This window comes from Pan paniscus, chromosome 16 (assembly GCF_029289425.2).
Source record: "Pan paniscus chromosome 16, NHGRI_mPanPan1-v2.0_pri, whole genome shotgun sequence".
Taxonomy (NCBI): domain Eukaryota; kingdom Metazoa; phylum Chordata; class Mammalia; order Primates; family Hominidae; genus Pan; species Pan paniscus.
The window spans coordinates 37963651-37978211 of NC_073265.2; the positions used below are offsets into that span (position 1 = coordinate 37963651).

At 37.7% G+C, this 14561-nt stretch overlaps 1 protein-coding gene across 1 annotated transcript; it reads left to right on the top strand.

The window, feature by feature from the left end:
• Positions 1–874: 874 nt before the first annotated feature.
• On the top strand, positions 875–5294 carry LOC100984201 (oxidation resistance protein 1-like). The gene has a single exon (XM_055098718.2). The coding sequence runs from the start codon at positions 2135–2137 to the stop codon at positions 2624–2626; it is 492 nt and encodes a 163-aa protein (XP_054954693.1). The 5' UTR covers positions 875–2134; the 3' UTR covers positions 2627–5294.
• The last annotated feature ends 9267 nt before the right edge of the window (positions 5295–14561 follow it).

Below are 14561 nucleotides of genomic sequence, written 5' to 3' on the forward strand. Positions count from 1 at the left end.
GTGTTGCAAGATGGTTGCTGCAAATCCAGGTGTTACAACCAGACACAGTAACATCTAAAAAATGGCTCTTACCACTGATCTAGAAGTTGCACATTTGTCATTTAAAGTCAGCTCTTTCCAGTGTGGAAGAAAATACTTTTTAGAAAAAAACATTTTCTACAAGCCCTGCAGCCTCTCCCTTATATGGCATTGTCCAGAACTGAGTCATATGCCCATCCCTAACCAAGTCACGGTAACAGGAATTGAGGCCACTGGGATTACTCAGGCCAAACAGGAGTCAGCAACAGAGTTGAAACTGAGTCATGAGGGGAAGTGACAGCTATGCCCCCCTTGGTCTGCCAGCAAGGAAGAAGTAGGTAATAACGTTGGATAGATAACCAATAGTGTCCACTATATGTTCCCATTTTCCAGATGTGGAATCTAGGCTCACCAGTAGGTGATAGAATAAAGATATGCAACATATTTGATGCCAAAGTTTGATCCTAGTCACTACCTCTTCTAACCTGAGAAGTCTGCTTTGTACTAACTAGATCTGAACTATTCAGTACAGGTCTGATCCAATTTTAACAGGATATTTTTCAGAACAGTGCAGCAACTCCGAAATGTTTTTAGTATAAAGTCCTCTTATTAATGATAGCAACGGCATCTACATATGTTTGAAAACGATGCCATATTGATGCTGGAGATATATTGTTGTTTTCATTTGAAGACAATGCATGGCCAGCAAATGAGTTCATATTCACCTTGCAGTAACTCTATGGCTTCCTTGGACTCCTGTTCAGCCACATGAGACTCTTTGCATAAGTTCCTTCCCTTCTTTCTCATCTATAGAATGAGGATAATAAGACCTAGTTTGAAAAACTGTTGGGAGGATTAAGACAAAAGTGTAGGTATAGGGCTTAATATGATAACTGATCCATTGTCATGTTTAATGAATAATCTTGAAGACCTTGCAGAGTAGATTGCGACACTGGACTACATTTTCAAAAACTTTTCCAGGAAAACTAATTGGTAGCCAATGAAATCATTGACATCTACAGGGTCACTGTGATAATACATGTATTGAGTTCACCCTGTGCTCTTACACAGATAGGATATTTCAACTTTTATTGAATAGGGTGAAATAGGGTGTTTCAATTTTTATTAACCGTTCCTAGGGAAACAGTTTCTGTAAGAGCACAGGGTCAAGAAAATATAAGAAGCAGAATTTCATCCAGTACATTCTATATACAACATGATTGATAAAATTATGAAATGAAATGAGGAAATATTTCAGACAAGGGCTATGCCTGAACCAAAACCAAAAATAAGTTTTAAAAGTTTTGTTGATTCTACTTAATTTACTCATCAGACAACATTTTTAAGAGCACAAGATTTAACATGTTCTCAAAGTTTCCAGATTATTGCTGACCTTTGTGGAAGAAGCCAATTCATTTATCTTACTTTCGAAAATAACAAAGTTTCTATTTAATGATGTTTTACTATTTTGATTTCTAATTAATTTCCTGGTCTGGTCCTTAAGGGGAAAAGTTGTTACAATTATATCAAGAGATTTAAAAATGACATATTTACTACTAGAAAATTTCTAAATATCTTTTTTCTTTTAAGATGAACCATTACTCGTTGAATTTTAAAATTATAAAAGATGGTTCTATAATATTACAGGCTTTCCTGTTGTGTTGGTAAATTTCTAGCTGCAGCATAATCTTCATATAATGTCATATTCTATAAACCCCTGCTAAAGAGCAAGATCTATTGCTCGTCTACATCCTGCTGAGAAAGGAAGTTAAACTGATTTCACACGTGGAGGAGCCTGCTGAACTCATTTTCCTGCTTGGAAGCATGGAGGGGAAGTGGAAGGAGCGGAAAAAGAAAAGGACTTTCCCCTTTAAAATAAATTCCAGCTCACCTGTAAGCCAAACCAAACAAAGACAGTATAGGGATTAAAGCCATGGCCTCTAGCGTCACAAGAAAAAAAAAAAAATACATCTATATTTAAATGTAATGTTGGTTCCTTAGTTGTGAAAAAGTTACCATAGTGATGTAAGACATTAACAACAGAGGAATCTGGGTGAGAGGTATAGAGACTCTGTATATCTTTGCAACTTTTTGGTAAACCTAAACCTATTCTCAAATGAAAAGTTTACTGCCAGATCAAATTGAAAAGCTTACCAAGCATCTTCCACCAAGAACAATTGGGTATCCACGGACTCTTGTTTATGGTACTGGAAAACATGGCACAAGCTTGAAAACTCTTTATCGAACAATGACAGGTTTAGACACCCCAGTGCTGATGGTGATTAAAGACAGTGATGGACAGGTTTTTGGTGCGTTAGCAGCTGAGCCATTTAAAGTGAGTGATGGCTTTTATGGTACTGGAGAGACCTTTGTTTTTACATTCTGTCCAGAGTTTGAGGTCTTTAAGTGGACAGGAGATAACATGTTTTTTATCAAAGGAGACATGGATTCACTAGCTTTCGGTGGTGGAGGAGGAGAATTTGCCCTTTGGCTTGATGGAGATCTCTACCATGCAAGAAGCCATTCTTGTAAAACGTTTGGGAATCGTACACTTTCTAAGAAGGAAGATTTCTTTATCCAAGATATTGAAATCTGGGCTTTTGAATAAATACAATGCTCTCTGTCTTAGCAGGAGAATGGCCCAAACCTGAAATGGACAAGCATTGTTTGGAAAGTTCAAGAAGCAATACAGTGTAACATGTCACTTGTGCTTTAAAATTGGTCTGTCTCACCATTTATTACAGGTATAATTTTGGAGTTTATTTTTCAAATCATGTTCTTGTCCCAGAGTTCTTTAGGTTAACGCTATGGACTGCGTCCATGTACTAGTATAACAGCTTGGGTTTGTTAGAATTTGGGCAACATTTTGATTATAATGACAACTTCATTTTCACATGTTACTCAGTTCCCTAATAGGATGATGCTCTTTTGTTGAACCTGTTTTTTTTTTTTTTTTAACTATATTGATTCGTTTACTAGAACCATCTAATTGGGGCATTGAGGAAATGAAGACTAGATACTTCTGTATCTGTGAAGTTGGCACAGGTAACATTTGGACATGTTCATCTTATTCTTAGGAAGGAAAAGATCACTTGCCAAAATAATACATACTTCATAGACAAAAAAAAAAAAAAAAAAGACTTGGGTATAACTTTTGGCTTTGCCTGCTGCAAGCTTGTGTTAACCATGAACAAATTACTTATCTTCTCTAAGCCTCGATTTTAGCCAGCCATAAAGTGCTTATACAGAGCCTCACTCAAAAAGCTGTTGTGAGGATTAAAGGAGTTAGTGAAGTGCTTGGCACAATGCTCATCATCAAGTTAGCATCTGTAAATCAGTTGTTCTCATGACTGTGCCCACCAAAGGACTGTGCACTTCAGTACTCAAGGGAGGGCGTGGTCCCTTCAATCCACCCTGTCTTGATTCTCCAGTACTGTTGATAGCAGAGTCATCTTCACAAACACCCAGGCTCTAAATCCCTTCTCAGTAGGTCCTGGAAGCATGGGTGTGTCATATTCTCAATCTTGTCACCTCTTCATTTCCACCACATCTACCCTGGCTCTGGCCTTGTTCCTTGCCTGACTGTCCTTGGACATTGTCCTCCTGGTTCCTTGGCTGTTTGCTCTGTTCCTCCAAGTCCTCCTATTATATGGCTTCCCTAATCTCTCTAAATCATGCTACCAAAACTTCAACAACTCTCCCTTTTCTATGAACCAAATTTCGAATTCTTTGGCTCTGACATCCAAGACCATCCATGATCATGATCTAGCCTCAATTTACCTATCTCACTATTCTTCATGTACTCTTTTTTTTTTTTTAATTTTTTTTTAGAGGGAGTTTCGCTTTTTTATCCAGGCTGGAGTGCAATGACACATTCTCGGCTCACTGCAACCTCTGCCCCCCGGGTTCAAGCAATTCTCCTGCCTCAGCCTCCTGAGTAGCTGGGATTATAGGCGCCCACCACCACGCCTGTCTAATTTTTGTATTTTTAGTAGAAACGGGGTTTCACCATGTTGACTAGGCTGGTCTTGAACTCCTGACCTCAGGTGATGGGCCCGCCTCAGTCTCCCAAAGTGCTGGGATTACAGGCGTGAGCCACCGCGCCCGGCCTTCACATACTTTTAAATCTGGTTTGCCTGAATCTTTAGGTAATCATATGCCTAAACCTTAATAATAGCAAACACCGAGGCCCAGACAGGCTACAGAAACAGCTAAGACACAGAGCTAATGACAAAGCAGACTTTAGGTCCTTGATGGCATTCTAAGTTTACACTTTGGAAGGACCCAACATCTACCAACATATAACAATGATGGAAAAAGTATATAGAGAAAAAAGACTTTTAAAACACAAAATGTCCCTGAGGACTTGAAAAGTAAGGTACTACCTGTTCTGTATCTAAATGTAGTAAAGGTAGGCCTGGTACGGTGGCTCATGCCTGTAATCCTAGCACTTTGGGAGGCTGAGGTGGGTGGATCACTTGAGGTCAGGAGTTCGAGACCAGCCTGGCCAATATGGTGAAACCCTATCTCTACTAAAAATACAAAAATTAGCCGGGAGTGGTGGTGCGTGCCTGTAGTCCCAGCCACTCAGGAGGCTGAGGCAGGAGAATCGCTTGAACCTGGAGGTGGAGATTGCAGTGAGCCAAGACTGCGTCACTGCACTCCAGCCTGGGCGACACAGTGAGACTCGGCTTAAAAAAAAAAACCAAATCAATTCAAGATGGATTAAAGATTTAAACGTTAGACCTAAAACCATAAGAACCCTAGAAGAAAACCTAGGCATTACCATTCAGGACATAGGCGTGGGCAAGGACTTCATGTCCAAAACACCAAAAGCAATGGCAACAAAAGCCAAAATTGACAAATGGGATCTAATTAAACTAAAGAGCTTCTGCACAGCAAAAGAAACTACCATCAGAGTGAACAGGCAACCTACAAAATGGGAGAAAATTTTCGCAACCTACTCATCTGACAAAGGGCTAATATCCAGAATCTACAATGAACTCAAACAAATTTACAAGAAAAAAACAAACAACCCCATCAAAAAGTGGGCGAAGGACATGAACAGACACTTCTCAAAAGAAGACATTTATGCAGCCAAAAGACACATGAAAAAATGCTCATCATCACTGGCCATCAGAGAAATGCAAATCAAAACCACTATGAGATATCATCTCACACCAGTTAGAATGGCAATCATTAAAAAGTCAGGAAACAACAGGTGCTGGAGAGGATGTGGAGAAATAGGAACACTTTTACACTGTTGGTGGGACTGTAAACTAGTTCAACCATTGTGGAAGTCAGTGTGGCGATTCCTCAGGGATCTAGAACTAGAAATACCATTTGACCCAGCCATCCCATTACTGGGTATATACCCAAATGACTATAAATCATGCTGCTATAAAGACACATGCACACGTATGTTTATTGCGGCATTATTCACAATAGCAAAGACTTGGAACCAACCCAAATGTCCAACAATGATAGACTGGATTAAGAAAATGTGGCACATATACACCATGGAATACTATGCAGCCATAAAAAATGATGAGTTCATGTCCTTTGTAGGGACATGGATGAAATTGGAAACCATCATTCTCAGTAAACTATCGCAAGAACAAAAAACCAAACACCGCATATTCTCACTCATAGGTGGGAATTGAACAATGAGATCACATGGACACAGGAAGGGGAATATCACACTCTGGGGACTGTGGTGGGGAGGGGGGAGGGGGGAGGGATAGCATTGGGAGATATACCTAATGCTAGATGACGAGTTAGTGGGTGCAGCGCACCAGCATGGCACATGTATACATATGTAACTAACCTGCACAATGTGCACATGTACCCTGAAACTTAAAGTATAATTAAAAAAAAAAAAAAAACCAAAAGTAGTAAAGGTGGCCAGGAGTTTCTGCAGAATAATAAGGACTAAAAGCATCCAACTGAGGAAAGGAACAAAGGACAAGCTTGCTGTCTAAAGCAGTAGTCCAGGTAGGGGTTCCTTACCTCAGGGAGGCTGAAAAAGCTACACTCTCCACCTGAGGCCACAAGTTATATTAAAACTATGTATCTAGAGAGCCTAGAGGTTAAAGGCAGAGCTTTGCAGCCAGGAACTGGGCCAAGCTGCCTGCTGGCTCAGTGACTAGCTTTAGAATAGCCCCACTAGATCAGAAATCACCTATGTAAGACCCAGTCTTGGACTGGGTACTATATGGAGCCCATATGGAGGCAACCAAAAGAACTAGACAGTGGTGGGAGAGAACTCAGAAGGAGAAAAAAAATCTTCTTCACTGTTAGACTGCAAGTTAGACTGCAAGCCAAAATTCCACACACGTGGGGGAAACTAATTCTGTGTAAGGCAAAAACAAACAAACAAAAAGCAACAATTTGGATATGAACTCACTCCCAAGTGACATGATAAATTACTCTAGAAGTAACTTTAAGAATTTCTTAGTCTTTAAAAATATAAATAAATAGAATCTATTAGAAAACAAGATTACTAAACAGGTAGAAATTTTACAAAAAGTCTAGGTGTAAAAACACCAACTAGAAATCCCGGAAGTGAAATTTCAAAACTCAATAAATTAAACAAACAAAGACAGAATTAGTAAACTGGAAGATAGTACTTCCAGTGAAAAAAGACCTCCACAAAGTAGCACAGAAAAATAAAAGTATACAAAAGAACAATGAAGAGAAACGAGGATGGGGCTATGTCTAAGAGAAGTTCCAGAAGCAGGAAACAGAAGGAATGGTGGAGTTAGAGTGGCTTCCTTCTAATCTTTACCCAAATGTTACCATCTCAGTGTGACCAACCCTCACTATTCTATTTAAATTTGTAACCACTCCCTCTTTACTCCTCTTTTTACCCTTACCTGCCCTTATTTTCTCCATAGCACTTACCAACTTCTAACATACTACATAAGTTATGTGTATTTACTGTCTCCCCTGACTAGAGTGTGAACCATGAAGGTAGAAACTCATGTTTTGATAAGCATTGTATCACCCTAGAACATTAACAATCAGTTGTTGACACCTTATAAATATTTGTTTAATGAATAGCTATTGGCTGAGCATTTTTCATAATCGAAGAAAAGTGGTAAGTCCTCAGCTTGAAAGTGAACAGCAAAGATCTAAAAAAAAGTTATAACACATTATTGTCACAATTAGGGCAATTTGAATATAGAATGTATGTATGTTGGCTGGGCACAGTGGCTCACGCCTGTAATCTCAACACTTTCGAAGGCTAAGGTGGGAGGATTGCTTGAGCCCAGGAGTTTGAGACCAGCCCAGGCAACATAGCGAGACACTGTGTCTACAAAAATATTTAAAAATTAGCCAAGTGCAGTGCTGTGTACCTGTAGTCCCAGCTATTCAAGAGGCTGAGTGGGGAGGATCATTTGAACCCAACAGCTGAAGTCTCGGTTCAGTTGCAGTGATTTGAGCAACTGCTCTCCAGCCTGGGTGACAGAGCAAGATCCCATCTCCTAAATAAAAAAAATTTTTTAAGTGTATATGTATATAAATATTTATCAATATTCAATGTCCTAAATATGACAATTGTATTTAAGAAATAAAATGTTTTTGTTCTTAGAAAATGTATGCTGAAGTATTTAGGAAGGAATACTCAGGGTGTCTGCAAATAATCTTCATGGTTAAGGAAAAATGTTTTTATATACATGTACATACTATGTACATGCATACGTATGTATATTTACAGACAAATATAAAACAAATGTAGAAAGTAAACAATTGGTAAATCTAAATGCAGGGTATATAGGTGTTTATTTTCTACAGATTATGAAGATTTTCAATATAAAAAGTTGGGGAAAATAAAGAAAAAATTAATAAATACACAGAAAAGAGATTACTCCAGTACGTAACAAATAAATAAAAATAAGGAAATTTCTGGTGATGCTGGAGTGAAGAAGCTCCCCACCGGCCACCCCCAAAAAAAATTACTACAAAACTGAAAAAAGAAGAAAAACAACCATTTCAGGGCTCCGAAAATCAACCAAAGGGAAACAACCAAAATTGAGAAGCTGCTGAACTTTGGAAGATCAGTGAGACTCTGAGGCGTTCTTACCAGGGGCTGCTCCCATTCCGCTCCCCAGCTTGATCAGTGAGGTAGTGCTAACAGTGTAGGAATGACAGTGAACATTAGCAGCCTCTCTGCTACAGTGGGCTCACTTGATTTGGAGTAGAAGGAAAGGAGCCTATGCCCAGTAGTAGGGTTAGTTAAAAACAGTAAAGTTAGAGGGACAAAAACAGGGAAGATGCATAGCTCCACTAGTCTGAGATTGCAGTCCCATTTGGGGCAAGAGATGGGCAGACTAATTTTTAAATTAACAGGAAGAAAGTCTAGAAATGAGGGGCTAAATAAGCTCTCCGCACATCTCTGCTGGAGTGGGAGGCTGTGTGCATATGTAGGGAAAACCTAAGAAAGCCCATGCTCACCACATATCCCTGAACTAATGAGGATGTGCACATGAGCAGGAAGACCTGAAAGCGCTCAGAGGGAAGCAAAGTGGAGGAAGACTGGAAAATTGCCTGAACATTGAATGCACAGACACATCAGCATAGGATAAAGACCTACTGACTCAAGGTTTTTCAATACAACCTTCAACCAATAATTGAATAATCATTAAGCAATACAGATGCATAGAAATCCCCTAAAATGACCAGCTAAATACTAGAAATGCAAATTAAAACAACAGTGGAGAAATCAGCAGACACACACCATAGAGGATTTTGCAGATAAAGTCTAAGCAAATAATGAAACAACACAACAATAATAATAAACCAGCAATAACAACCCCCAGGGGAACAAATACCAAATCCAGAGTTGCCACAATATGTTACATAAAATTTCCAGTTTTCAACAAATTTATAGCGTATGTAAAGAAACAGAAAGTCTGATTTATATCAAAGAAAAAAGCTGTCAAGAAAAACTGTGCATGTGCTTGGATGTTGAATAAAGACTAAAAGTCACAAAAGGACAAATACTGCATGATTTCACTTACATGAGATTTCTAAAACAGTCAAACTCACAGAAACAGAATAGAAGGGGGGCTGTCAGGGGAAATGGGGAGTTACTGTTCAACAGGTATAATGTTTTAGTTACTCAAGATGAAAACGTTCTAGAGATCTGATGTAAAACACTGTATGTATAGTCAACAACACTGTACTGTGCACTTAAAAATTTGTTGAGTATATCTTACCTTCCTGTGTTCTTACCAGACAAAAAATATTTACCAGAAAAATATATGGAAAAGAAAAAAATAAGATGAAAATATGATGACAATGACTCAACAGGGAATATTTTATTATAGTTGCTATTTTAAAATAGTCATGTTTTTCCTGACGAAAACGAGCAATGGGGAAAGGATCTCCTATTCAGTAAATGGTGCTGGGAGAACTGGCTAGCCATATGCAGACAACTGAAACTGGACCCCTTCCTTACACCTTATACAAAAATTAACTCAAGATGGATTAAAGACTTAAATGTAAAACCCAAAACCATAAAAACCCTAGAAGAAAACCTAGGCAATACCATTTAGGACATAGGCATAGGCAAAGACTTCATGACAAAAACGCCAAAAGCAATTGCAACAAAAACCAGAATTGACAAATGGGATCTAATTAAGCTAAAGAGCTTCTGCACAGCAAAATAAACTATCATCAGAGTGAACAGGCAACCTACAGAATGGGAGAAAACTTTTGCAATCTACCCATCTGACAAAGGTCTAATATCCAGGTTTACAAGGAACTTAAACATACTTACAAGAAACAAACAAATAACCCCAACAAAAAGTGGGCAAAGGACATGAACAGACACTTCTAAAAAGGAGACATTTATGTGACCAACAAACATATGAAAAAAGCTCAACATCACTGGTCATTAGAGAAATGCAAATCAAAACCACAATGAGATACCATCTCACACCAATCATCTCACGTGATTATTAAAAAGTCAGGAAACAATAGTTGCTGGCGAGGTTGAGGAGAAATAGGAATGCTTTTCCACTGTTGGTGGGAATGTAAATTAGTTCAACCATTGTGGAAACAGTATGGCGATTCCTCAAGGATCTGGAAACAGAAATACCATCTGACCAGGCAATCCCATTACTGGGTATATAGTCAAAGGATTATGAATCAATCTGCTATAAATACACATGCACACGTATGTTTCCTGCAGCACTATTTACAATAGCAAAGACATGGAACCAACTCAAATGCCCATTAATGATAGACTAGATAAAGAAAATGTGGTACATACACACCATGGAATACTATGCAGCCATAAAAAAGAATGAGATCATGTCCTTTGCAAGGGATGTGGATGAAGCTAGAAGCCATCATCCTCAGCAAACTATCACAGGAACAGGAAACAAAACACTGCATGTTCTCACTCATAAGTGAGTGAGAACATTGGGAGCTGAACATTGGGAACACATGGACACAGAGAGGGGAACAACACATACCAGGGCCTGTTGGGGGTTTGGGGTGAGGGGAGGGAACTTAAGAGGATGTGTCAATAGGTGCAGCAAACCACCATGGCACACATATACCTAGGTAACAAATCTGCACGTTCTGCACATGCATTGTTTTGTTTTGTTTTGTTTTGTTTTTTTAGAGTAAAGGAAAAAAAAGAATACATAATCAATGATGAATCTCTGGTTTAAAAAAAAGTCATGTTTTTAATTCTTTAAACATTTTACCTTAATTTTTAAAACACATTTGTAATAGCTGCTTTGTAGCTATTTTTAAACAAGTAACTATTAAAGAGCCAAATGTGGCCAGGTCTGGTGGCTCATGCTTAAAATTTCAGCACTTTGGGAGGCCAGGAGTTCGAGATCAGCCTGGGCAACATGGTGAGATCCCTTACCTAAAATTTTTTTTTAAAAATTAGCCAGGCATGGTGGCATACACCTGTAGTCCCAGCTACTTGGGAGGCTGAGCGGGGAGGATCACTTGAGCCCAGGAGTTCAAGGCTGCCATGACTGCACCACTGCACTCCAGCCTGGGAGACAGAGTGATATACTGTCTTAAAATATATACATATATATATATAAAATGATGTTTTTGTATCCATTAACCAACCACTCTAGTATAGTAGGGTAACTATAGTTAACAATAATTTGTTGTAAAGTTCAAAATTGCTGGAGGAATTGGCAGCTTCCCAATATAAAGAAGGGATGACTGTTTGGGGTGATGGATGTCCCAGTTGCCCTGGTCGATCATTACACATTGCATGCACGTATCAAAATATGTCTATCCCCAAAATATGTACAACTATTATGCATCAATTTAAAAAGAGCCAAATGAAAATTCTAGAGTCAGAAAGTTCAATAGCTGAAATGAAAATTCCTAGATAGGCTAAACAGCAGAATTGAGATGGCAGAAGGATCAGGAAACTTGCACATAGATTAATAAAATTATCCAATATGAAAAACAATAATGATTAAAGAAGAATGCACAGTGCCTCAAAGACCTGTGACACAATGGTAAGCATATTAATGTATATGAAAGCCCCAGAAAGAGGAAACAAGGACAGAAAAAAATAATTGAAGAAATAGTGGCCAAAAAACTGCCTAAATTTTATTAAAAGGATAAATCTAGAAATCCTAGAAGCTCAACAGACTCTAAGTAGGATAAACACAAATTCAGACCTAGACACACCATGCTCAGACTGTTGAAAGCCAAAGAGAAAATCTTAAAAACAGTATAAGAAAAACAATTCATCATATATAAAGAACAACAGGATTAACAGTTGACCTTTCATCATGAATAGTGGTGACCATAAGGCAGTGGAATGACATATTCAAAATGCTGGAGGAAAAAAGTCAACCAAGAACTCTAAATATATCACATACTGTCCTTCATATATAAATTTGAAATATATTCCAAAATCCACAAAGACTGAGAGAATTTGTTGCTGGCATACTTGCCTTACTTGGAATACTAAAGGAAGTGGAATATAGATGAAAGGAAATGACAACAGACCTGGCAACTAGAATCCATGGGAACAAAGAAAGAGCAGCAGAAATGATTACTATGTCAGTAAATATAAAGAACTACAAATATACATTTCTTCTATTAAATTCTTTAGAAGACATATTGCTTTATTGTATAAAGCAATAATTATAACACTGTAATATATACATATATATATATATATATATATATACACACATACATATATAAGACATAATAGCACAAAGGAGGGGCAAGGAAATGAAGCTAAACTGGGGCAAAGTTGCTATATTGTACCAGAAGTTAGTCAATATTCATGTGAAGTAGGCCATAGTAAGTTAAGATACCTATGATAAGTAGAGACACCACTTAGAAAAATAGCTAAAAAAAAAAAAAGGTTAAAAAAACTAAAATGGTACCCTCATAAATATCTGTTTAATGCAGAAGAAGGCAATAAAAGAGCAATTCAATAACGAAAGATACACAGTAACCAAATAGCAAAATGGAAAATGCAAACCTAACAAAATTGTAGTAAATTTTAATGCACCTAAAAACTCCAATCAAAGCTTCTCTGATAAAAAAAAAAGCAACATCCAGCACTATACTGTCTTCCAGAGACTCACTTCAAATTAAAAGATACAAATAGGTTAAAAGGAAAAAAAACAGAAAGACATGCCATGCAAACAGTAATCATAAGACAGCTGCAGTGGCTGTAGTAATTATAGACACAATGGACTTTTAAAACAAGAAATATAGTAGATACAAAGAGGGATATTTTAAAATAATAAAGGACCAATTCATCTGAAAGGCATAACAGATATAAAGGTATATACACCTAACAACAAAGCTTCAAAATACATGAAGCAAGAACTGACAGAATTGAAAGAAAAAAGTTTAACAATTACAGCCAGAAATTACAATATCTCACTCTTAATAACCAGTTGAACAAATAGGAATAAAATCAGCAAGGCTGTAGCAGACTTGAACAATGCTATCAACCAACTTGAACTGACATTTTTGAACACTCCATCCAAAAAGAGCAGAATATACATTCTTTTCAGGTGCATGTGAAACATTCCAGGATAGGCCATATGCCAGGCCATAAAACAAGTCTCAAGAAATTTAAAAGGATGGAAATCATTCAAAGTATATTATCTGAAAACAAGTAAATTAAAAATAAATAAGAAAGAAACTTTGAAAATCTGCAATTCTTAGAAATGAAGTAACATACTTCTAAATAATCTGTGGGTCAAAAGAAAAATCGCAAGGGAAGTTTGAAAATATTTTGAACTAAATGAAAACAACAATACAACATATCAAAACATATGAGGTGCAACTTAAACAGTGCTTAGAGAGAAATTCAGAGCTTTATACATCTATATCAATAGAGAACAGTTTCATATCAATAATCTAAACTTTCACTTTAAGAATCGACGAAGGGCCAGGCGTGGTGGCTCATGCCTGTAATCCCAGCACTTTGGGAAGCGGAGGGGGGCGGATCACTTGAGGTCAGGAGTTCAAGAACAGCCTTGCCAGTATGGTGAAACCATGTCTCTACTAAAAATACAAAAATTAGCTGGGCATGGCGGCACACGTCTGTAGTCCCAGCTACTCGGGAGGCTGAGGCAGGAGAATTGCTTGAACCCGGGAGACGGAGGTTGCAATGAGCCAAGATCGCGCCACTTCACTCCAGCCTGGCGACAGAGCAAGTCTCCATCTCAAAAATAAATAAATTTTTTAAAAAAGAACAAAGAACAGTTAATTAGACATAAAGCAAACAGAAGGAAGAGGTAAAAATCAATGAAATTGGAAATAGAAAAACAAGAGAAAAGAGAAGAACCCAAAAATTCTTTGGGGGAAAACAAATCAACTAATCTGATAAACCTTTAGATAGACTAAGAAAAAAATGAGATGACACAGAATACCAAAATCAGGAATGAAAGGGGGACATCATTATCAAGCCTACTGAAATTAAAGGATTATGAGAATACTATGGCTAACTGTGTCAACAAATTAGACAATTTAGATAAAATAGCCAAATTCCTCAAAAACCAAAAACTACCAAAACTGACTAAAGAAAAAATGGAAATTATGAATAGCTCTATAACAAGAAAATACATTACTTAAAATCCACACTTCTGCACCACCCCCACCACCAGCCCAGGCTAGATGCCTTCACCTAGTAAACTCCATCCAATATATAAAGAAGAAGTAATACCAATGCTACACCAATTCTTTCAGAAAACACAGGCAAGGAAACACTTTCCAACTCACCCTATGGGACTGGTATTACCCTTTTACCAAAGCAAGACAGAGAGCATGGGAAAACAAGAGACCAATATCTCTCAAGAACATATACATGAAAATCTTTAACAAAGTATAAAATAAAATAAAAATCCAGCAACATTAAAAAAAGGGCTAAATATCATGACAAAGTGAGATTTATGTGATCATGATATCTACAGGGCTCCTGCCTCCCTTTTGTTCTGCCATGACCTTTCAAACCAATGTACATCACTAGTCATAGTTTGGCTGTGTAGGCCCTTCATTTGCACACTAATAAGTGG

Coding starts and splice junctions, on each gene's coding strand:
- LOC100984201 (XM_055098718.2), top strand. CDS start 2,135: ATGAAAAGTTTACTGCCAGATCAAATTGAAAAGCTTACCAAGCATCTT.